General features: G+C 40.7%; 1 protein-coding gene across 5 annotated transcripts in view; it reads left to right on the top strand.

Moving 5' to 3' along the window:
* The window catches only part of kif5ab (kinesin family member 5A, b), a 65488-nt gene that overhangs the window by 17999 nt on the left and 21768 nt on the right, over window positions 1-25721 (top strand). For all 5 annotated transcript variants that reach the window (XM_017705217.2, XM_037534951.1, XM_017705213.2 and 2 more), the window contains exons 3-16: window positions 5425-5498; window positions 6327-6431; window positions 6813-6861; window positions 8230-8285; window positions 8594-8681; window positions 9478-9602; window positions 9764-9868; window positions 10066-10214; window positions 10358-10506; window positions 12371-12543; window positions 18121-18189; window positions 18333-18539; window positions 19887-20033; window positions 20329-20517. In XM_017705217.2, the coding sequence (XP_017560706.1) occupies window positions 5425-5498; window positions 6327-6431; window positions 6813-6861; window positions 8230-8285; window positions 8594-8681; window positions 9478-9602; window positions 9764-9868; window positions 10066-10214; window positions 10358-10506; window positions 12371-12543; window positions 18121-18189; window positions 18333-18539; window positions 19887-20033; window positions 20329-20517 (1685 nt within the window). The remainder of the gene's footprint in view (window positions 1-5424; window positions 5499-6326; window positions 6432-6812; window positions 6862-8229; window positions 8286-8593; window positions 8682-9477; window positions 9603-9763; window positions 9869-10065; window positions 10215-10357; window positions 10507-12370; window positions 12544-18120; window positions 18190-18332; window positions 18540-19886; window positions 20034-20328; window positions 20518-25721) is intronic.

Raw genomic sequence — 25721 nt, 5'->3', positions numbered from 1 at the left:
GGGCAAACACAGGGCTTAAATACACAGGGAAAATGAGGGTCAGGTGAAAACAATTAGGGCAGAGTTACAAAACCAAAACAAACACACATGGACAAACCAAAACAAAAAGGCACATGGAGTGGGAGGAGCCAATCGTGACAGTGTATATATATATATATATATATATATATATATATATATATATATATATATATATATACACACTGTCAAGAAGTTTTAATTGAAATATAAAAACATCTTTTAAAAAGCTCCTCAACAAGTGTTTTTCAGGAACATCAATGCAGCATATTTGAATTTTTCTTTTGGAAAAGTTTCTCGGGGTCCTCAAGGAACTGCCTTAGATAGAAGAGTGGGTAAAGCCACATTAGGATAAAGCGGGGTTACTTTTAATAATCTAAAACAGAAGACAGTAGGGATGCACAATAATCAGAATCAGAATCAAATCAGTATCTGCAAATATAATAAACTGGCATTATGCTCAGATTTTATATGTCAATTGGATATTTAATGATGTCTTTATAATGTACTCCACAAGTGCAGAATCTTTAGGTGATACTGAGTTACTTTGCTAACATGTCTGCATTATATTCACTTTACTGCATTTGTAACCCTACAGAAAATTCTTGTATCCCTACAGAAACATAGTTCTGTAGGCCTGTTGTGAAATTTTTGTGTTGTGAAACCTTCGATCCCTCAGGCGGTGCTGCATTAAAAACCGACATCATTCTGTAATGGATATTACCATATGGGCTCAGGAACACTTCAGAAAACTATTGTCAGTGAACACAGTTTGTCGCTCCATCTACAAGTTCAAGTTAAAACTCTGCCATGCAAAGCGAAAAACATATATCAACAACACCCAGAAACGCCGCCGGCTTCTCTGGGCCTGAGCTCATCTGAGATGGACTGACGCAAAGTGGAAAAGTGTCCTGTGGTCTGACGAGTCCACATTTCAAATTGTTTTTTGAAATCATGGACGTCGTGTCCTCCGGGCCAAAGAGGAAAATCTGACCAGATTGTTATCAGCGCAAAGTTCAAAAGCCAGCCTCTCTGATGGTGTGGGGGTGTGTTAGTGCCCATGTCATGGGTAACTTGCACATCTGTGAAGGCCCCATTAATGCTGAAAAGTACATACAGGTTTTGGAGCAACATATGCTGCCATCCAAGCAGCGTCTTTTTCCGGGACGTCCATGTTCATTTCAGCAAGATAATGCCAAGCCACATTCTGCACGTGTTACAACAGCGTGGCTTCGTAGTAAAAGAGTGTGGGTACTAGACTGGCTTGCCTGCAGTCCAGACCTGTCTCCCATTGAAAATGTGTGGCGCTGTATGAAGCACAAAATACGACAACGGAGACCCCGGACTGTTGAGCAACTGAAGTTGTACATCAAGCAAGAATGGGAAAGAATTCCACCTACAAAGCTTCAACAATTAGTGTCCTCAGTTCCCAAATGCTTATTGAGTGTTGTTAAAAGGAAAGGTGATGTAACACAGTGGTAAACATGCCCCTGTCCCAACTTCTTTGGAATGTGTTGCAGGCATCAAATTCAAAATGAGGGGAAATCTGCAAAAAACAATAAAGTTTATCTGTTTGAACATTAAATATCTTGTCTTTGTAGTGTATTCTATTGAATATAGTTTGAAAAGGATTTGCAAATTGTCGTATTCTGTTCTTATTTGTTTTACACAATGTCTCAACTTCATTGGAATTGGGGTTGTATAGAGGGTGAGAGAGAGAGAGACAGACTGAGAGTGAGAAACAGAGTGAGAGTGAGAGAGAGAGAGAGTGAGAGAGAGAGAGAGAGAGAGAGAGTAAATAAAAAAGAGGGGCACAAGTGTTGGAACATAAAACCAAAAAAGAGAACAGGAGTGGATGTGTGTTGACCGGCTGCTTAGAGAAGATAACCTCAGCGTTGAATACTGCACTGTTCTGCCATTGTCTGTTGCATTCTCTCTCTCTCTCTCTCTCTCTCTCGCTCTCTCTCTCTCTCTCTCTCTCTCTCTCTCTCTCTCTCTCTCCCTCTCTCCCTTGTCTTTGTGTCTCCCCCACCCCTCCTCTGGTTCTCTGGCAGGTATAGATGAAAGTCCAACTGCTTTTTACTTTTCTCACTCATATGCGTGAAATGATCTGCTTCCTGCAGCTTCTCCTGTGTTTTCAGACTGAACAAAGGAGAAAAAGGAGCTTTATTACACTTTATTAGTGAAACAGCTTCTTCAGACTCTCCCTCAGAGTAGTAGTTCATTTAGAGAATTTAAAGAATTTCTATGTTTTAGGAGTAACTGTGTTTTTAATAAAAGGCCCGTTTACTTTGCTTTCTTTCCTTCTTCAGACAGTGGATGCTGGTTGTATTGAGGGATATACTGTATTAAAAAAATTCACGAACATGTACGCATCATGTCAGTCAGTTCAGAGTATATTACAATAATTAGCAGCATAATGATAAGACAGCAAATAGAGTAGCTGCTCTAGTACACTAAAAATGTCTTTTCTTTGCCAAATTCAATAAAATTATTAATTTCTCGTTTTTTTATAAGTCAAGAATTTATTTTTGAGGTCACAGATTTCACAGCACTTTTCATAATTTTAAATCGGAATCAGAATCCTTTATTGATCCCAGAGGGAAATTGCAGTTATTACAGTTGCAATCATTTATATAAAAGAATAAACACTTATAATTAATCACAATAATTTAAAACAAAGAGAAATTTGCAATATGTACACAAGATTTAAGTTCTTTTGAATATAGTAAAGTGGCGGTGACTGTGATAATAAATATTAAACATTTAGTATAAGGCAGCCCTGCGATGGACTGGCGACCTGTCCAGGGTGTATCCTGCCTTCTGCCCAATGACCGCTGGGATAGGCCCCCGCGACCCTGAGAGAGAAGCGGCTTAGAAAATGGATGGATGGATAGTATAAGGCAGTGCAAATTATTTTAACTCTGATTTATTGCACACATAATTATTATTATTGCACATATGAACAGTACAGTTAGGTATTGAGTATTGCACAGAGGGAGGAGTTATAGAGTTTGATGTCCACAGGTAAGAATGACCTCCTGTGGCGCTCTGTGGTGCATTTTGGTAGAATGAGTCTTGCACTGAATGAGCTCCTGTGTCTCATCACCGTGTCATAGAGTGTGTGGGAGCAATTGTGCATAATGGCCTGCAGCTTAGACAGCGTCCTCCTTTCCGACTCGGATGTCAGTGAGTCCAGCTCCACACCCACAACATCACCGGCCTTGCGGATCAGTTTGTTGAGTCTGTTGGTGTCTGCCACCCTCAGCCTGCTTCACCAGCATGCAACAGCATAGAGGATAGCACCCACCAACACAGACTCATAGAAGATCCTGAGCATAGTCTGGCAGATGTTGAAGGACATCAGGCGCCTCAATAGAGACGACTTTGGCCCTTCCTGTAGAGGGCATCAGTGTTCTTAGCCCAGTCCAGTTCATTGTCAATATATACACCCAGATATTTGTAATCATCCACCGTGTCCACACTGACCCCCCTGATGGACACAGGGGTCACTAATGCATTGTCCCTCCTCAGGTCCACCACCAGTTCCTTTGTCTTTGTCACATTGAGCTGCAGGTGGTTCCGCTCACACCATGCGGCAAAGTCCTTCACCGTCGCCCTGTACTCTTCCTCGTTACCCTTGTTGATACATCCAACCAGTGTTGTGCCAGTTCACAGCTTTTCTGAACTAGTTCAAGTTCAGTTCATACATGCTCAAAGTGAACAGTTCACGTTCAAAGTTCACAATTTTAATTCTGAACTAGTTCAAAGTTCAGTTCATTTAACTTTTTTCGTGAGATATTCAAATAAATACTTTTTTTCACACTACAAGCTAGAAATCACTATACGTTCTTTGAAACTGCGCATTGTAGACATTTGCTCATGACACTGCAATTGTGGGTTTCTTACCAGGTGATGAAACTTGCAGCAGTACAGAGTGTAAAATTGTTTTAAACGTTCATAAGGAGAATCGGTGTCTGTCTCCGTGCCATCACTTCCACTAACCATTTTTTTTAATTGCAGCTCTCTCTCTCTCTCTCTCTCTCTCTCTCTCTCTCTCTCTCTCTCTCTCGCGCTCCTCCACCGCTCCGCGCTCTCGTCGTTGCCTGCTGCGCGGTGTTGCTATGCCTACCCCGCTCTGCTGCAATTCATCACGGGTAACGTCGTGCGCAAGCCAGTATGTTATTAACTAGCCAGTATGTTAACTATTCTCAGCCGGACACTACGTTGCCCGCAATGCATTGCGCACACAACGTCAAAACCATTTCTGTCTGGTGATACATGATTTAAGCGGCACCAGCGAGAAGACAGGAGGGAGGAACTTTCTCTCGTTGCGTTTCAAAAGAGAAAACAGATGTCACTCAGTTTTCAATGGAAAACTAATTCCAACGTTCATTTACAGTGATGTCTGCCGTTCATGACACATAATGTGAACTAATTCACGTTCAAGTTCTTTATTAAAAAATGTGTTGCGTTCAGTTCAACGTTCACAAAAAATGAGCGAGTTCAATGAACGCGTTCTTTTGAACTCGTTCACGCACAACACTGCATCCAACTATTGCAGAGTCATCAGAAAACTTCTGAAGGTGGCAAGTCTCTGTGCAGTAGCTGAAGTCCGTGGTGTAGAGGGTGAAGAGTATGGGACAGAGGACAGTTCCTTGTGGAACTCCAATGTTGCTGACCACTCTGTCCGACAGCCAATTGTGCCGGCCAATCAGTAGCCTCAAAGCAATCCTGCAGTGCCTCGGAAGTCTCCTCAGACCATCTGCTCGCTGTCCGTGTGGTCACAGGCTGACTCTTCACCAGCGGCACATAACAGGGACTGAGGTTCACCAAGTTGTGGTTTGACCTACCCAGAGGGGGGGAGGCAGTTGTATGCATCCTTAACATTAGCATACAGCAGGTCCAGTGTTCTTTCCTCTCTGGTGGGACAGTTCACATACTGAATGAAGTTTGGTAGTGCCTTAGCCATATTGACGTGGTTAAAGTCACCTGATATGGCGATAAAGGCACTAGGGTGTTGAGTTTGGAGATGCGCTGTAGTTGAATAAATGACGTCACACGCTTAACTATTAACTAGCACTAACTTTGCGCTTCTTGGTGCAGCCCCGGTTGACCCAAATAGTCTGGAAGCCATCGATGAAAACGTTGTCATCCGGGATGTCCTGATGTACCCATGTCGCCGAAAAGCACATTAGACTACATTCCCGGTACTCCCTCTGACCCCTGGCTAGTTAGCTCAAGTAACAGCAATGCAGAAGTAAAGGCGGAAATATTGACATTTTATTTTTTATCCTGGTAACTTTGCTATTTGTATTATTTTTATTCTATTTCTATTCTATTATTACTCTTTTTTAGTATTCCCAACAGAAGAAGTGAAATGTATGATTTTTTCTGTTTTATCAGATGTGCTGGATGGATACAACGGCACCATCTTTGCATACGGACAAACGTCCTCAGGCAAAACACACACCATGGAGGTAAAAGAGTGGATATCTTTGCCATCATACTTACACCAGTGTTTAAAAGCTTGCAGTCAGTGTTTTCATTCATTTAAAACCAATGTAGTTTCAGATAAGTGTGTAAAATGAATTAATTATGCTAGTATTATGTCATTTTATGGCTGTAAATAATTCGTAGGAAGCTGTAAAAAGTTAAAGCTCTTCATTTAACATTTTAATTTAAAATGGAAAGAAGTGCAATCTTAAAAACAATGGTCATTCAAGGGTTTTAATGGCAGTGGTTCTGTTTAGAATCATGAGTCCTATATTAGATGTTAACATCACATGCCCTCGCAATTACCAAATCAAATTCAAAGTGTTTTTTCACACATTGTGTGCAATTACACATTATTATGGAGGTCTCCAAATCCACATTATGTAGAGTAGATTTAAGAAATGAAAGAATTTGTCCAGAATGCCGAACGGAGCTGTGGATGATTCCATAATGACAAAGAAAAGCTGTACAACTTCAGAAATGAAGCAATAATAAATTTAACCCGAATGCGTTGTATTTGACAACTGATAATCAATTTTTTAGGTAGATAATTTGATAAAAACAGTATTGTTAACCAACAAAACATTTTTTTCCAGTATACTGCATGATATCCTTAAAATAAAACTATAAATACAAATATAAATATAAAGACTGAATTTTACATTGTAAAATTTTGAATTATTTATGTATATAAAATAACACATACTTACTAATATAACAAGTGATTCCAAACGTTTATAGTAGTCTACTTGTCGAAAGTTAAATGGTAGTGTTCCTTAAGCAATAGTTGTTTGTTTGTTTCTTCTGCTCAGGGGAAGCTCCATGATCCCAACAGCATGGGCATTATTCCAAGGATCGCTGATGACATCTTCAACCATATCTTTGCCATGGATGAAAACTTGGAGTTTCATATCAAAGTACTGACCATAATTTTGATTTCCAATTTAATTCAGTGAAATTTCCTGTGAGGCATAATAGTTCAGGTTGCAATCAGTAGAGAGAGAGAGAGATGTTATGCATTTGCTAAATTATGTTAGCATAATTTTACAGAATAGAAAGCATAACAAATTATGCTAGGAATTAAAATATATACTCAAGATATGGTATACAATGTCAGGCTTATGAAAGAAAAAAAAGAAAGATCTGGCCACGCCCCCCCAGTTGAGCTTTGTTGAGTACTGATTAGCAATATGATGATAATAATAATAATAATAATAATAATAATAATCATCTGTATTTATACAGCACAGTGCTTATTTGAGCAGAACACTGACATTTTAATGTCCTTTTTCCTTCAGGTTTCTTACTTTGAAATCTACATGGATAAAATTCGAGACCTGCTTGACGGTATGTTTGTGTATAACAGTGAAGAAATTGTTTGAATGCAGCAGCATTGAAAGCACACTTCATTTTAATCCAATTAAGCATGAAAAGAGAGAGAGAGAGAGATGTAGAACACGGGGATGTACAGGCATACAGTAAATGTTCGTGTTGTATTATGATAATAACGAGCTGAGAAAAAGTGCTGTGACAGAAGGAAGCTGCTCATCTGCATTCAGAGTGGAGATTTGGCTTTGAGTCACACAGACACAGCGACAGAGAGAGGGAGGGAGGGAGGGAGAGAGGGAGAGAACGAGAGAAGCTGTTATTTGGAGTTCTTTGAAACAGATTAAAATATGAAAATATTCATATTGCATCTAGCCATCCAGAAGAGACTGATGTTCATATCCAGTCCTGTCTGGCCTGATTCCTGTGAAACACCACTCCACTAGATTACTATATTAATAAATATAATAAAATAAAAACAAGCTGAAAATACTTTATTGGAAAACAGAAAACTAAGAAGCCTTTATAAATATATGTAAAAATGTGACAACACTATGGGGCAGATTTACTAATGTTTTACACTATCACTCCAGTTTGGCGCTCATAAACAAAGCCTGAGAGCTGACCACATGGTTATGTTGCGCTAGTCATATGTTAAAGTTGTGCCAGTGTTCATTGACATGGAAGTTATTGGTAGAGAATGCGCTAATTTGGTCCCAGCCCCCGGCGCGAAGTTATGGCAGATTGTTGGTAATTAGCACCTCGCTTAGTAAATCTGCCACTTAAATTAAAAAATTAGTTTAAACAGGTATCACACTCTTTTCTTACTGTAAGAAAAACCTTTAGGAGAATTTAAAGCACTATCCTCACTTATATACCCTCTAATCAAATTTATAACCATATACAAGTGTGTATTTACCTATATACATTATCCCCACTTATATACCCTCTATTCACATATATACCCATTTATATGCATGTATATACTCAAATACATTAACTCACACCTATATATCCACTCATCACATATATACCCTTATACTCATACACATGAGCCCCACTTATTTACCCACTAATCACAGTTAATATAGATTGTAAATTTTAATTTATATTTTTTTCATAGAGTAATAGAGATTTCTAGATCAATTTTGATGGCACTATTGTAATGCTAGAACCTTATTACTCCTCACTCTTTTTCCCCAGCTGTGCTGTCAATTCGATTTTGTTTGCTTATTGAATTTTCTCTCCACTCCTTTGTCATTTTTTCCATTGTGATTTTCCCCAGAGACTGTCAAGTGTTGAGAAATCTGATGAGTGTTGTTTTTTCCTTCTACATCTCTCTCTCTCTCTCTCTCTCTCTCTCTCTCTCTCTATCTCTCGCTCTCTTAGTGAGTAAGACCAATCTGTCAGTGCATGAAGATAAGAACAGAGTGCCATATGTTAAGGTAAGCTGGAATGGGAGCCGACAGGCCGTAGGGACATTTTGGACTGGAGTCATGACTAGTATAATAATGAGCATAACAACACACACATGCTGGCTTGACTCACATAAATATCAGATTGAATCTCGAGGTGCCAGTATTTCTGTGGCATGAAAAACATGCGATCACAGCCTGAGCAACGACATGTGCATATGCAGAATCACCACTGAACTGTCAGAGCAAATCTAATGACCGAATCTCTGACTGAGACAGACAGGTATGACCTAAGGTTGTGTGCACTCACTTTTAACTCTGAACTGTTTGTGTGACAGGGCTGTACGGAACGTTTTGTCTCCAGTCCAGAGGAAGTGATGGATGTGATTGATGAAGGGAAATCCAACCGCCATGTGGCAGTTACCAGTAAGCATTTCAAATTCAGATTCAGATTCAGATTCCTTTATTGATCCCAGGGGAAATTGCAGAATTTCTGCCCTTTTGTGCCCACATTTTCCCTCTGATTTTATACTCAACATATGCACATACTTTCAGTGACATGCTTAAACAAGTACATTTAGTTTTCGTATATCTATAAAAGCCAGTGTTCATAGCAGGTGTTCTTTTTCATGATGTGATGTGTTGTGAGAGAAGTGTCTTTGAGAATGACAGAGATATGAATAAGAAATTGATTAAAAGGGGTCAATGCTTTTGGAATAACTTCAGATGCTTCAGAGGTCAGACTGCAGAAGAGAACAAAGGCAAAACTGTGGAATCTCCTAGGGATAGAAACACATCCAAAGCATAGTGTTTTTATCTGTCTGTCTGCTGTCTGTCTATCTGTGTACTGTTAACTGATAAATGGGACCATGAAATAATTTCTTATCAGTCCAATTTGGAATTACAACTCATGACTGTAATCATATGGATCCTCCTTTGTGCACTAATACAGATACAGTTGGAGATATAGTTACTTACAGCATGCATATATATATATATATATATATATATATATATATATATATGTGTGTGTGTGTGTGTGTGTGTGTGTGTGTGTGTATGTGTGTGTGTGTGTGTATAACTTGAGATTTATTTGAATGTATGTACCAAATACAGTTGTAATTCATGTTTACTTGACCACGTTGACTTATTAGGTCAGATTTCAGTTTGTATTCAGTAACTCTAGTGATTTAACATGTAGCTGCATTGTTGTTTTCCTCAGATATGAATGAACACAGCTCCAGGAGTCACAGCATCTTCCTTATCAATATCAAACAAGAGCATGTGGAGACTGAGCAGAAACTAAGTGGCAAACTGTACTTAGTAGACTTAGCGGGGAGCGAGAAGGTGAGAGTAGTGTTTGTGTTTCTTATTTTCACTGTGAAAGCATGAATGCAGGCCCATTCCACTGAAGATCTATAACTTTCATATACAGGCACATTTATAGGCTGTTATTATATTCTCATTATCTCTCTCTCTCTCTCTCTCTCTCTCTCTCTCTCTCTCAGGTGAGTAAGACAGGTGCAGAGGGCTCTGTCCTAGATGAGGCCAAAAACATCAACAAGTCTTTGTCTGCACTGGGCAATGTCATATCAGCTCTGGCTGAGGGAACGGTGAGTTCAACAACAGAAGGCCCAAAAAGAAACGCTAAATTCAGTATGTCCATTCATCAATGCTCCACCGCCTTCATCACTAAGCCATTCACAAAATATGATCTGAGGTTTTCCTCTGCCACTGATGATTCTATAATGTATATTAATTGAATGTTTAAAGTTTTAATTCACCCCTTCTTTGCCCTATCTCACTGCAGAAGACCCATGTGCCGTACCGGGACAGTAAGATGACACGGATCCTGCAGGACTCTTTGGGGGGAAACTGCAGAACTACAATGTTCATCTGCTGCTCCCCCTCTTCCTTCAATGAGGCAGAGACCAAATCTACACTCATGTTTGGACAACGGTAACATCCCGGGAACACACTAGCAAAAACAAAAAGCATACTCAGCTCAGATCAATAATTCATGTACATGTACTTAACAGTAGCCAAAGGTTACATCCATTAGCCTGAAGTGCTCTTGACTCTCCCCACATTCAACTCCCCAGAGCCAAGACCATCAGAAACACAGCATCTGTGAATCTGGAGCTGACCGCAGAGCAGTGGAAGAGGAAATATGAGAAGGAGAAGGAGAAGAATAAGAGTCTGAAGGAGAGCATCCAGAGACTGGAGGCTGAGCTTAATCGCTGGCGTAATGGTGAGACCTTTAAAAAGAAATCTCTCTCTAACACATTCTCTCTCAGTCTTGCTCTCAGCGTATGCCTGTAACTGAATTAACTCTGTATTTTAAGTAAGGCATTGCCTGCACTGGAGAAGGGAGGTGCAAATATGTATATACACTATACTGCCAAAAGTATTCAGTCACCCCAACTTTGTGGGAACAGTTTGGGGAGGGCCCCTTCCTGTTCCAACATGACTGCACACCAGCACACAAAGCAAGGTCCATAAAGACATGGATGAGCGAGTTTGGTATGGGAGTCCTGACCTCAACTTGATAGAACAACTTTGGGATGAATTAGAGCAGAGACTGAGAGCCAGGCCTTCTCGTCCAACATCGCTATATGACCTCATAAATGTGCTTCTGGAAGAATGGTCTAAAAGTCCCATAAACACACTCCTAACCCTTATGGAAAGCTTTGCCAGAAGAGTTGAAGCTGTTATAGCTGCAAAGGGTGGGCCGACATCATATTAAACCCCATAATAAGAATGGCATGTCATAATAATGTCAGAATAAGAATGGGATGTCACTCAAGTTCACATGTGTGTGACGCCAGACGACCGATTACTTTTGGAAATATAGTGTATGTGTTTAACCCTTTAGTAATCTAGAGTTATTATTGTCTATGTTGCTATACATTTGATTTATAGCTTTATGCAAAAGTCAGAGATTTCCGCCCAAAATATGTAATTGAAGCAACAATTAATCATAACTTAGTAATTTTCATTATCAGGAAAAACAGAAAATGGTACAGAAGCCTCAAAAACTAACTATAACTGTGGCATGCGCCCGCACCCAGGACGCGATGCACCTCAGCGAGGAAGCCAGAGAGAGAGCCGCATGCCACAATAACTTGAAGATTTTCAGTATTAAGTGTGTCCACCCTTTTCAGTTCTTCAAGAGACTTGTTTCAGTTTTCAAAGAAATCTGCAGGAATATTTTTCTACACCTCCAAAGTTCAGTCTTACAAGTTGGCTGTATTTCCTGCTTCTCACAATCCAAGTAACCAGTATACATTCAAAGATGTTGAGGTCTCTACTCTGGGATGGTCAGTCTATTGAACAACAGCAGCTAATTTGTTTGATTTGCAAATGCTCTTCTTTTTCAATAAGGGCTTCTTGACAGCTACACATCCTTTCAGACTTATAGTGTTGGGTTGTCTTCTCACAGTGGAAGGATGAACAGAAACAACTGTGGAATTTTTAAGATCTGAAGCAAGAGTGGAGTTTCATCTCTCTAAGGAAAAAGCTTTACGCTTTACGTATTGTTTATCTGAAAGTGAGTTTTGGTGCTCTGCCAGGTCCAGTTTTCTCTAGATTTTTAAAACAGTTTTTCAACTCCATTTTTAGAAATTCCCATTTTTTCCCAAATATTTTCCTATGACTTAGAAACTTAGGAACTTAGGAACTAATGACTTAGGAAAGTTATAGCACAGTAGCTGTTGCCTTGTGAGCTAATTTAAAGAACAAAGCTTGCCTCCAGATGTCTCCTCATTGCCCCCAGCCATCACATGGATTTGTTAAATTTGTTAAATCACCAGAACTTAATTTGTGAGGAGAGGTTAGAAAATCATCAAGCCAATGCATTGATGAATGTGAAATCACTACTTCTTATTTTAATATTATTTGTATTTATTGTAATATTAGTGTTTTTATGAGCAAACTAAGTCATACTGATCAGACAAATAGTTTTCTCAATCTCAATTTCTCAGGTGCGTCAAACATTTCCACAGCACTGTACATGCATGTGCAGTTGTCTGCCAGTGTATGTTGGTGTTGTAGGCAAGCTGGTCCTCCAAGTAGAGCTGGTTGGTGTGTGTAACAGTAATAAATGTGTGTTGTAGGAGAGGCAGTCCCTGAGGTGGAGCAAGGCGGTGTGTGTGGTGTGGAGTGTGAGCTCAGTGAGGATGCTGCTTTAGAGGACAACAGCAACAACAGTAGCGCTGCTCCCTCCTCCGCCCTCAGTGCAGCCACAGAGGAGCAGATACGCCAACTCTACAAACAGCTTGATGACAAGGTGACAATACACAGCTGTTCTGCGAGAAATCCTCAATAATATAACTGGCCAACTCTAAGTTTAGTGGGAAAGATGGCAAGAATTGTCTCTCCCTGTTGCTAAGTGATGTACCAGCCAGTCAGAGGTTTATATAGTCAAGCTCTCAGTAATCTGAAAGGACACATAACCCTTGCCCTTTTGTGAACAGCAGGCAACCAAAATAAAAAAAAAATCACAAGTATAGACAGTAAAATTTGAGCTGCATCTCATTTTGTCACTTTCATGGCTAAATAAATTATTGTTACTATACCTCATGTGTAAATAACTAACTAACTAAGTCGCTTACTTCTTCACTCACTCATTTCCACAGATGTTAGCTTTACAGTCATATGTTTACCTTGTACCAATAGAATGTGACTTGGGTTGAGGCAATACATATTTAAATCCAAAAGCAATGTTTACTTTTACAAAAGCAAAAGTTCTAACTTCTGACTTGTGCGAAGACAGCTTTAGAGGGCAGCATGTATGTTTGTTTATTTGAGCTGGAGCTGCATAGTCAGTTGGGAACTAAGTACATTATACATATTGACTAAAGTTAAGACACAATATATTAAAAAATATCTAGATACCTCTTCTAATTGGTGAATTCCGCTAGCTTATGGGGCACACATTTGTCACACAGCAGTTAAATTGCACACACAGTTTGTAATCTCCATAAAAAAGCATGAGTAGAATGAGACACTCTGGAGCAGCTGCACATGAGTCTGACATCATGGTGCCCAATGCCAAGCATTTACTAGAGGGGTATAAAGGTATAAGTTCCACTGTGGAGCAGTGGAACTGTGTTCTCTGGAGTGATGGAGGTCCATCCAGTATCTTTGGGATGAGTGGCGTTTGTGATCAAGAACTAAACATCCAGCATCAATACATGACCTCATTAAGGCACTTGTGGCTGAATGCAATCAAATCCAAGTCTTCCCAGAAGAGTAGAGGCTGTTACTGCAGCAAAGGGGTGGGGTGGGAGGTTGGAGGGCATTTTTTTGTCATTCCACCTGCCAAGATAGTCATAATACTTAGGTTCAAGTCTAAGCTTTCAAAACGATTTTGTAATAAAAAAAATTGTAGATGAAATATGGAAGTAATCCAAGTGTAAATATATTCTTGCAAAAACTACAAGAAAATGCGGGACTCGTTGTCTAGGAAAAGTGCTGTTGACTTCATCTTGATGAAAATGAATTGCAAGTCTGTATATTCTTTTGTTGTCAAATCTGTTCAGGACTTTTTCTTAAATAATAGCCATCTATACATTTTTTTAAAAGCAGGCAGCTTAATTTGCTTCAGCCAACAATGAGCTGTAGTATATCCCACTGCCTGGTGAGTTTGGTGAGTTTGATGTCAGCCCAACAATGGCAGGATCATCTAAAATCTAATGACGGCATTAGCATTCAGATGTGGGTAGAGAAGCCTAAACCCAAAAAAAAAAACTTGCATGAATGTACAAAAGTAGCTCTTCAGAAATCTACTTAAAGGGGCACTCCAGCCAAAATCATCTGTTTTAAACATACCTGCTTGCCTCCTACCACAATAGTCCTGAGAGTGAGATTTTCCAGTTCAAAGGATAGGACACCCTCCTTCTGATAATATATTCTGAAAGTGGGAGGCACTTTTGGGTTTGCTTTAGGGTGGATTTTTAAGATTAATGCAGAAGGAAGGCAGATAGCTAGTGTTACTAATGTTACTGCTAGGAAGCCGAACATCACGTCTGTGTTCATTAGCCTCAACATCAGTGCATTATTTGATTACAGCGAGGGAGGGGCTGAGGGATGCAATGCTACACTACCGAATATTACATATAACAAACTACATATTAATATAAAAAATATTAAGCATCCACCAGCATAAGATATATACTAAAAATGCTAAAGCTCTGAAGTTAGAGGTGTGATCAGTTGCAAAGCAGTACAGCTTTCAACAATGTTACATACACCGAAAAAGCCAAAACATTACAACCACCTACCTAATATGCTGTTGGTCATTCTCATGCCAAAACAACTCCAACCTGCCAAAGCATGGACTCTACAAGACTTCTGAAAGTGCCCTGTGGTATCTGGCACCAAGACGTTAGCAGTAGATCCTTTAAGGCCTGTAAGATGCGGGGTGGAGCTGTCACAGATTGGAATACCACTGTCGTCAGCAAACACCATTGCCGTGAAGGAGTGTACCTGGTTCACAGTGATGTTTAGGAAGGCAACATGTGTCAAATCGGCATCCATATTAATGACCGAACATAGAATTTTGCAGCACAGTATTGCACAGAGCATCAAATGGCACTCATCAGACCAGGTGACCTTCTTCCATTGCTCTGAGGTCCATTGCATGCTCATTGTAATGGACGGGTCAGTATGGGCATTCTGATCAGTCTGCAGCTAGGAAGCCACATACATAGCAGGCTGTGATGCATTGTGTGTTATGACAAATTCCTCTCATAACCGATTTGGCTGTTGTCAAAAACAGCCATGTCTTGCCTGCCCGTTTTCCCCATGTCAAGCACATCAGCGACAAGAAATTTCTGTTTACTTACCATCTAATATATCACAGATCTTGATATGTGCCATTCTTATGAGACAATGTTTGCATTGTATGTGAGTACATATAATGTTTTGGCCCATCTATATGTATCATATCAAAATGAGAAATAAAAAAGGAATGAGTAATGTTGAGTAACTCAATGTTCATGACGGAAACGTAACTAGTTAAAAGGCAGATTTTTTTCCTCATAGAGATACTTGAGTAGAAGTACAATATTATCATTTGAAAATACTCATAAATGTAAGCTTATTAAAATTTGATCTCAGTGAACAAAACAGAGTAAAAATAACTAGCAATAACTCTGGTAACATTACAGTAGACATTGCGACTCTTTAAGCAGATAAATTTCAGAAATCACATTTTGTTTATGAGGACTCAGTGAGATGAGGACAGCCATCAACTACAGCTGAGTGAATACTCACCAGGAATCCTCAGCCAGATGAGTCTGCACGCACATGTTTGGATGGCGTTTATTTATTTATTTTAGATAAAAATAGCCTGCGTCAGTATTTTGACTCTGGTGAATGTGATCACTGTTTTCCAGTGTTTAAAAAGATGCTTCAAATCTCCTCATCTCTCATCATCTCTCTATCGCTCCATCCCCCCCCCCCCCATTGATTGTGTGTTCTATGTCTGTAGTTTGCATTTTAAACATCCATCCTCAATGCAGACGAGGAGCTGTAATCTGCTGCAGTTCTGTAGCTCAACTCATTATCAGGCCTACCATAAAACAAAATGAACATTTACTGTAGACGTTTCACACCAACACTGCTCTGCTCTCGGTTACAAATCTCTCCCTCTGTGACTCACTGATATTATAACACTTCTGCAGGTTTATTACACCTAACTTTTATTTATTTATTTAATTTTTAATTTACGGCATTTTTAAAAGTAATGGGTAATCAGAACACATCTTCTTCTGTGATGTATTTTGTAGTGAGACACAGTACCAGGGAGGGTCTCTGAGCTAGCATAGCAATTTTTTTATCAAGATAGGTGTGTTGGGAGGGGAAGGTGCAACATTATATTATTGTTTAACCCCTTACATGCCCAAGGCCCACTGGTGGGCCCAACAGTTTTATAACACACTTCAATAACCAAAAAATAGCTCAGCCAGTTTGTACTGAATTACACACTAAGGCTTAATAATAAGCCTTAGTATGCAATAAGCTTGGTGTTTTAAAGCATTAATGTTATTTTTCCCCCACCCACTGGTGCACGGTGATGTACTCAACACTTAGATGTGATTTAGAGGTGGGAAAAGTCATATCATTTTTATAAGATATTACAGGAAAACAAGAATTTTGTCCTTTCAAGCTTGCCTTTACATTGTGTGAACATTTTATGAGGAATGGAAATGTTACAAAAATAAAAATATTACATAATTCGAATACAATACAATACAATACAATACACAAACATACATTACAGTTAAGAACATTTTTTGATCTCATATAAAGTTCCCATTTTTTAAAAATGTTATTCATTAATTAACTTATTTATTTGTAAGTCTGTGTGCATTTTGTATTTGTATGCATCATTTTATTGTTTTATCTAGTTTTATAATTTTAGAACATATTACTTTTCTGTACATCTTCGATTTTTTGTCCCTGGCATGAACAGTAGTGGCAGCATGACAACAATGATACTGAGGTCGGTACAATTGGTCCTCACTCATCTGTCCCAATTTAAAACAATGAAATAATGACCTTTTTATACAAAACACAACTCAACAACAGCTTTCAGTGAATAGCTAATTTAGTTTTCCTTCTGGTCATAAATAAAACTCAAGCATTCAAACTAAAGGCTTTAGAGCAAATTATATCAAATGGCAAATTCATAACATCTCTTTAGCCTCCTGTAACATAGTCTGGTATGCAGGAACCAAGCAGATGTCTGAGCATAATGTCACTATTCTTCTCTTTGAATGACTTAGCTTGCATGCTCTTATATACATTCTAGTTGATCTGACTGGGATTTAAAGCAGTATATCCCATACACCCTTATATATGAATCATTCTACTAAACTGGATTAAATCAGAGTCAAAAACACATTTCAGACTTTTAACTGACTTGGACTTTAGACTGAAATCAATTTGCTGCGAGTGACCCTGTAGCTTAAATATGTTTATTTTATAAACATAAAGGATTGAATATTCCATTTTATCACTACCAAAACAGTCATAACATTTACTTAATTGCAGAAAATATGTGTTTCGGTAGTTACAGTTCTTAATGTTCCACACTGATTTTCAGGTTCTGGGACACATTTACTTCACAACAATGGGATCTAACTGCTCCTCATGTGGCCATGAGAGACAGGCATGCAGTCTCACTGCCTGCTCTAGAATGCAGGTGTGGCTAAAATAAGGCTCCACCCAAGGAATAAAATGTGTGTTTCTGTAGTGACTTGAAAACATGGAACAGCATTATTTGAAAAATTTAAAAACAACAAAAAACAATTATTTAAAAATTTAACTCATCATGAATCAAAATCTTTCAGTATCACTTAAAAGAAAACAAAAAGAACAAAAAAACACTGAAAAGAAATAGGTATTATTTTTGTTTTATGGGTTGGCGTTTGGGACACTCACTTCCAAAAAGAAAGTACCCTAAAATGCTGTTGTTTTGTTTTTGTTTTTTTCAAAAAGTCAATTTAGCTTATTGTTATTATCTTTATTAATGCCTTAGGTATAAACAGATCATAGCATATTCTTTTAAATATCTGAGGTCTCAATTGTTTTTATTTAGTTTCATTATGTAAGCATAGACAATCTACTACATCTTTGTTGTAGCCTTAAGATAATGTAAATTAAAGTGTCAAAAGAATGCTCAAAAGAATGTAGGCATAGACAATCTACTACATCTTTGTTGTAGCCTTAAGATAATGTAAATTAAAGTGTCAAAAGAATGCTTGTAAATATTTAAATAAATGTTGAAGTTCGTTGTTTTGAATACCTTAGTAACATTTTCCTTTCACCCTGCTGTCTACTTCTGTCTCTTTTTCAGGATGATGAGATAAACTTACAGAGTCAGCTGGTGGAGAAACTGAAGAAGCAGATGCTGGATCAGGAGGAGGTAGAGAATTCTCCTCTATCTTTCTCTCATCTCTATTTATCATTTTGTTCTTGTTCTTTCTAAATAAGCCATCTTCAAATCTGTCTGAAGCCAAAGGTTCACTCTCATGTCGTGTGTATATGTCTGTATGTGTCTGCGTGTAGTTATTGGCGTCATCACGTGCGGACAGTGATCGTGTGCAGTGTGAGCTGGAACGACTGCAGTCTGAGAGCGAGAGCGCTAAGGCAGAAGTTAAGGAGGTCCTGCAGGCTCTGGAGGAACTGGCTCTCAGCTATGACCAGAAGAGTCAGGAGGTCCAGGACAAGAGTCTGCAGAACAAGCTGCTCACAGAAGAACTTGCCCAGAAAATGGTCAGTTCTTTCTCTTAATCTGCTGCAATGGCCATAAACTGCTCTAGTTTGATGATTCTAACTAGCAATGCATGTTAATTCATTTTTAACATAGTTTGAGGTTTATGATATCCCAAAAATAGATTCAACGATTAATAGTTTATTTAATTTAATAATATTGTATACAATGTAAAGATGCTTTCCTAGATGTTTTATTCAGTGTTTAAGTGTTAATTAGACATTAAATGTAAATATTGTGACCTAGTACTTCTGTGGCAAACTTTTCATCAAATATCTGATTTCATCACCACTTTGCAAATACAACAAATTTCATTCTAGAATAACACATTCCCCACTGCTAAACATATTTCTTTATCATTTTATAATTACCCACAGCTTCATTCATTATTTTGGGCCAAATCTAAGATATTATAGCGTCCACTATGGGCTGCACTACTGTGGGGAAGTAAAGCAAAAGTGGACAAGGCGGTGCACACTTCCAGCTAAAAACGGACTGCTGTAGTAATACTTGCTGTTGCAGTAGCTACTAGTGAATTAGTTGCTGTTTGTCCACTATCTGTGTGTGTCGTGCCCTCCCACATTACCCCCTCCCTGGTTTTGTGCTGGGATGGCCTGGGCAGTTTGCTCTACTGCTGTTCAGAATAAAAGAGCATTGGTCTATATGTGCTACGGTGTCTGTATCTTCTTTTGCAACGATGCTACAAACAACTTTTTATGGCATCCAATTTTTTTATAATTTAAATCTCATGAAATTTTTATACTATATATACTAACATTAGGCTGATCATCAGCAAAACCAGCAGATATCTTCTGGATGCTAATATGTTGGTCAACCAAGTCAACCATTCAGGACCTAGAATACAGTAGGTCCTGAAGGCCCTCATTACCTGGACCAGGACAAGGATTGAGCACCATTGGCCTAGAGTGATGTTGTTTCCCACCTATTGCAAATCAAAACATGGTTGGTTGATTCCACTTACAGTTCCTATTTTCGTACGTGGTCAATCAGACACATTAAGCCTTCACTTCAGCTCTTGAATTCCTGGCAAGTGGGAGAACTCACTTGGCTGTATCTACGTATATACCACAAAAAACTATCCTGATTGTTCATTGGATATTTTAACCCTATTGTTTCCAACCAAAACTTCCAACCAACATTTTTTATGAAATAAGTAGTACTGTGATACTCTCAGAGTTTAAATACAACAAGCATAATGACTCTATTAAATACAAATAAACTAACTAATTACATACATCTATTTTTTCATTTGACAGAAATCATTTGTCTTTCTCTGAGGGTCTAGAAGACCCTGGATGTTCCTCGCTGAACAAATCTTTTTCTTTTAGACGGATCTGATGTGCTTGGAGACCGAGTTCTTACGGCTGCAGGAAGTGAGCGGTCAGCAGAGGAAACGCTTCACTGAGGTTCTCAACACCCTACTGAAAGACCTGAGTGACTTCAGCTTCATCCTGGGCTGTAATGATATCAGACTGGTGCGTGTTTAGGCACACAAAGAAGGACATAAGCAGCTATCTGCAAAAGCTCTGCCATGTTATGTACATGAGGCTCATTATAAAACTCCTCACTCCTCCTTTACGATTCAAGTACGCTTTGTGGGCCTTGTTTCATTCGGAGCATCTGCCAGCTGCCAGCATTAACTCTGAGTTATGTTCACACCAGTGCACACAGCTCATACTCACTCGATCTTTTATACGTGTTTGACTTTATGTCTCTTCCTGTTCCTTTGTTGCAATTTCACTTGCTCATCTACTCTCTCTCTCTCTGCAGCCACGCGATCTCTCAGGTGTGTTAGAGGAGGAGTATGCCGTGGTGTGTGTGTATGTGAGTAAGGTGAAGTCAGAGCTGAAGTCAGTAGTGAAACGCTGCAGGCAGCTAGAGAGCATTCAGACAGACTGCCACCGCAAAATGGAGGAGACCGGAAGGGAGCTATCATCCTGCCACCTTCTGATATCACAGGTGAGGAAACACGCACTCACACCTGCACACTTGTTCTGTCCCAACTGTATACCAAACAAAAATGGTTTTATAAGAACATCTCAGATGTCAGTCAGTTGATTTATTGTCATGTGGTCATGTGCCAGATGAAGTTATTGTGCTAGTGCATCATACTCTGTAGTACTATATCATCCTTCATTTATGTTTTGTTTTCAGTCAAAACAGCCATTAAGTACAAGTTATTAATTTTTCAACATCACTGAATGTGTGTTGGGATTAACTGGATCAAGAGAAACAGAAAATGCAACTGGCTTTTAATCACTTTTAAAACAAGTTTGGAAGTGAAAAAAATATCCCTGCACATTTTCTTTGAAGCTGTAATAAAGGCAAAGTGTGGACACACTAAATACTGAAGAATTGATTATATATATTGTGGCATTGACATAGAGTAAGAAACAGAGTGATGATTCTGCTACGAGTCAAGTTTCTTTATTAAATACCAGAAAAGGCACATACAAACACAACTGAGGAGTAGGTCACCCTCAGCCATACAACTCCACACCAGAATAAACACAACCCACTCCCCAACACAGAATAACAAAAATACACACAGATAGCTTTAAACTAACAAACATTAACAACACAAATTTTATGGGACGGTACTTTTTTTTTCCTAAACAACTTGTACTTAATAGCCTTTTTGCCTAGAAAGTAAATTAATGAAGGATGTTCTCTGGCTTTTGTGATGAGGAAATGTCAGGAATGGCTAAATAGATGTGTGGAATAGTGCAAAAATTCCGGGTACATGGATGAGAGGAGACATCCCAGTACAGTGTAGAATAATACCACAGAATAGATCAGCATAGAAAAGTGTAATACTATGAGCAAAATAATGCTTTGAAGAAGGAAAATGACAAAATATTGCAATATAAGGGTAATAAGATTGTGTTGAAAGCAATTTGGATCCTTTCTTTTTGTCCATTTATCATGCAATATATAGAATGAGATTTTGTATATAAAATAGCACCTCCAATAGTAGTGCATTCAGTAGTGAAATATGCATAACATGGTAAGTTTTGGGCACACTATTATCTGACAGTGCAGTGGGAATTTTTTGCCATAAATTCATTGGTAGTTCAACTTGATATAATGTACAATTATTTGGATGCCTGAACAAGGCATTAACATATGCTTGTCCAACATTTTATTCCAACATTAATATTAATAATTAAGAGTGTCGTCTTTGCTTCCAACCAGCCTCAAGAGCATTACTGAGGTTGGGTGCAGGCTTGCAGTTGGAAATAGAACTACAAATACAAACTACAACAAGGCTGTTGAGACCAGGGCTCTGTGCAGACCAGTCAAATTCTTCCAAACGAAACTCGACAAACCATTTCTTGATGGACTTTCTCTAGGATTTCACTAAGGGGCTCTAAGCATGAAGAAGTCATCATCATCATCATCATCGTCGTTAACCGCTTAATCCAGATAGGGTCGCGGTAGCAGTTGGGAGAGCAGAGAATCCCAGATGACCCTGTCCCCTGCAACTTCCTTCAGCTCATTCCCAGGGACCCCAAGCCGCTCCCGGGCCAAGTTGGAGATGTAATCCCTGCAGTGGGTCTTAGGACGACCCCGGGGTCTTATCCCGGTAGGCCGTGCCTGGTACACCCCCACCGGGAGGCGTCGAGGGGGCATCCGATTCAGATGCCCGAACCACCTCAGCTGGCTTCACTCAATGTGGAGGAGTAGCGGCTCTACTCTGAGCTCTTCCTGGATGGCCGAGCTCCTCACCCTATCAAATAGAGTGTAGCCTGCCGCCCTGTGAAGAAAGCTCATTTCCGCCACTTGCATTCACGATCTCATTTTTTCGGTCATTACCCACAGCTCATGACCATAGGTGAGGGTCGGGATGTAGACCCACCGATGAACAGAGAGCTTTACCTCATGGCTCAGCTCCCCCTTCACCACTACTGCTGCCGCCTGTCCCAGCCTGTGGCCGATCTCACGATCCTTCTTCCCATTACTCGTGAAAAAGACCCCAGGTACTTAAACTCCTGCTCCTGGGGCAAGTCCTTTCCCCTTACCTGGAGAGGGCATGCCATCCTTTTCTGGGCTAAGACCATTGACTCAGATTTGGAGGTGCTAATCCCCATACCAACTGCTTCACACTCAGCTGCAAACCGCTCCAGTTAGCGCTGGAGGCAACCATGTGATTCAGCCAAAAGAACAACATCGTCTGCAAATAGCAGAGTAGGAGAGGGACCAACCATCATAAAGGAATTTGGTTCCAAAGCTGACACTGTGGGTGGGGCCCAACTATAACTATTTGGTTTAAGCTCGAGCTCCTTCCCCCCAGTGAGGTTACAGTCCACGTGCCAAGAGCCAGTTGCTGACACAAGGGCCTAGGCTGCCAAGGGCCCCACTGCAATCTCCCACTGCCTGTGTAGCACTGCACCGCTCCCCCATGTGGGACCTTGCGGGTGGTGGGCCCGCATGGTCCCCCCACGTTGCCTCCTCAGGCTGAGCCCGGCTGGGTTATGTGGGCTGCCCGGCCACCAGGTGCTCGCTGGGGGACACTGCCCCCAGGTCTGACTCCAGGGGTAGGTCCCGATGACCCTATCCCGGGCAGGGATGTGCCCGTTTTTCATGGTGGGTTTTTGGATCATGTTAATATGGGTCTTCACTCCAGACCTGTTCGCCCTGGGAGACCCTACCAGGAGCATATTGCTCCCGATGACTTAGCTCTGAAGATCCCTAGACCACACAAGCCCTTCCATCACGACAGGCCCCAATCCAGGAACAGGCATGAAAAAGTCCTCCACCAAATTTTACAGTTGGAACACTGCATTCCACCACGTAGCATTTACCTTCCATCTGCCAAACCCATGTTTGTCAACCAGACTGCCAGATAGTGAAGCATGAGAATGTGTTTCCATTGTTCTGGAGTCCAATGACAGTGTGCAGTGTGTGAGGCACTTTGGAAAACTTTAGAGTTTTGCTTTCAAGGATGCACTTGTGCGGCCTCCTGCTGTGCAGCTATGTTGTCATTGCTCCTAGATGTTTTCACTTCACAACAATATAGCTCTAGCAGGGCAGATATAAAGACAAACTGACTTGTTCAGTACAATCCACACAAATGCAGAAAACATAGCTGGATGTGGTTTAAATAACCAAACTCACATACTTGTAGTGCATTGCAACATCACCTCCCCTTAGTACAAAATGGTTATTTTCATTAATATTTGGCACACATCAACATCTTACACTATTACGATTAGTACACAGTATATACAGTCACCAAGCCCATTATTAAAAACACTACACTAATCTGTGTCTCAGCAAAAATTGAGATTCTTCAGACAACATTGTTCCAGTCTTCAGCTGTCCACTTTTGGTGAGCGTGTGCCCACTGCAGCTTGAGCTTTCTGTTCTTAACTGACAGGACCTGATGTGGTCTTTGATGTGCGTCCCCTCTGCCCCAAGGCTCGATGTGTTTTGCTTTACTGCTCACAACTGTACAGAATGGTTACGTTACCTGAATTACTGTAGCCTTTCAATCAGCTCAAACCAGTCTAGCCATTCTTCACTGACCTCTCTCTTCAATAAGGCGTTTCCATCTGTAGACCTGCCATTCACTGGATGTTTTTCTTTATTGCATCGTTCTGAGTAAACTCTAGAGACTGTTGTAAAGACTCAAATCAGCCCATTCAACAATCAACAATCATGCCACGGCCCAAGGCACTGAGATCACATTCCGATGGTTGATGTGAACATTACCTGAAGCTGCTGGCCTGTATCTGCATGATTTTATGCACTGCACTGCTGCCAAATAATTCACTGATTTGATAATTGCATGAATGAATAGGTGTACCGGTGTTCCTAATAAAGTGCTTGGTAAGTGAACCTTATACAATGAGTGTATAGGGCTTTTAGCTACATAATACTCCCTGCCTCATAAATATTCATTCTCATATTTTAATATAGCCGGGCATTCACTCATGGTGCCCGGCCGGGCCCAGCCCGAAGGAGCTACATGAGTCCCCCCTCCCATCGACCCACCACCGATGGGAGGGGCAGTAGTAGGGGTGCGGTGCATTGTGGATCGGGCAGTGTCCGAAGGCGTGGGCCTTGGCGTTCTGATCCTCGGTTGCTGAAACTGGCTTTTGGAACTTGGAACGTTACCTCACTGGCGGGGAAGGAGCCCGAGTTGGTGCGCGAGGTCGAGAGATACCGACTAGATATAGTCGGGCTCACCTCAACACACAGCTTGGGCTCTGGGTCCAATCTCCTTGAGAGGGGCTGGACTTTTTTCTTTTCTGGAGTTGCCCATGGTGAGAGGCGGCGGGCAGGTGTGGGCTTTCTCATAGCCCCTCGACTCGGCGCCTGTATGTTGGGGTTTTCCCCGGTGGACGAGAGGGTAGCTTCCCTACGCCTTCGGGTTGGGGAACGGGTCCTGACTGTTGTCTGTGCTTATGCACCGAACAGCAGTTCAGAATACCCAGCCTTCATAGAGTCCTTGGAAGGGGTGCTTGAAAGTGCTCCTCCTGGAGACTCGATTGTCCTACTGGGGGACTTCAACGCTCATGTGGGCAATGACAGTAAGACCTGGAGGGGTGTGATTGGGAGGAATGGCCTCTCTGATCTGAACCCGAGTGGTGTTCAGTTTTTGGACTTCTGTGCAAACCACAGTTTGTCCATAACGAACACCATGTTTGAACACAAGGATGTCCATAAGTGCACATGGCACCAGGACACCCTAGGCCGCAGTTCAATGATTGACTTTGTAGTCGTGTCAGCGGACTTGCGGCCATGTGTACTGGACACTCGGGTAAAGAGAGGAGCTGAGCTGTCAACTGATCACCACCTGGTGGTGAGTTGGATCAGGTGGTGGGGGAAGATGCCAGTCAGACCAGGCAAACCCAAACGTATAGTGAGGGTTTGCTGGGAACGTCTGGCAGAAGAACCTGTCAGATTGATCTTCAACTCACACCTCCGTCAGAACTTTGACCAGATATCGGGGGAGGTGGGGGACATTGACTCAGAATGGGCCATGTTCCGCTCCTCCATTGTTGAAGCGGCTGACTGTAGCTGTGGTCGCAAGGTAGTTGGTGCCTGTCGGGGCGGTAATCCTCGAACCCGGTGGTGGACACCCCAGGTGAGAGATGCCGTCAAGCTGAAGAAGGAATCCTACCGGACATGGTTGGCCTGTAGGACACCAGAGGCAG

The sequence above is a fragment of the Pygocentrus nattereri genome, chromosome 26, assembly GCF_015220715.1.
Source record: "Pygocentrus nattereri isolate fPygNat1 chromosome 26, fPygNat1.pri, whole genome shotgun sequence".
NCBI lineage: Eukaryota > Metazoa > Chordata > Actinopteri > Characiformes > Serrasalmidae > Pygocentrus > Pygocentrus nattereri.
The sequence above is the reverse complement of the archived record's forward strand: the minus strand, read 5'-3'. Positions and strand labels throughout refer to the sequence as shown.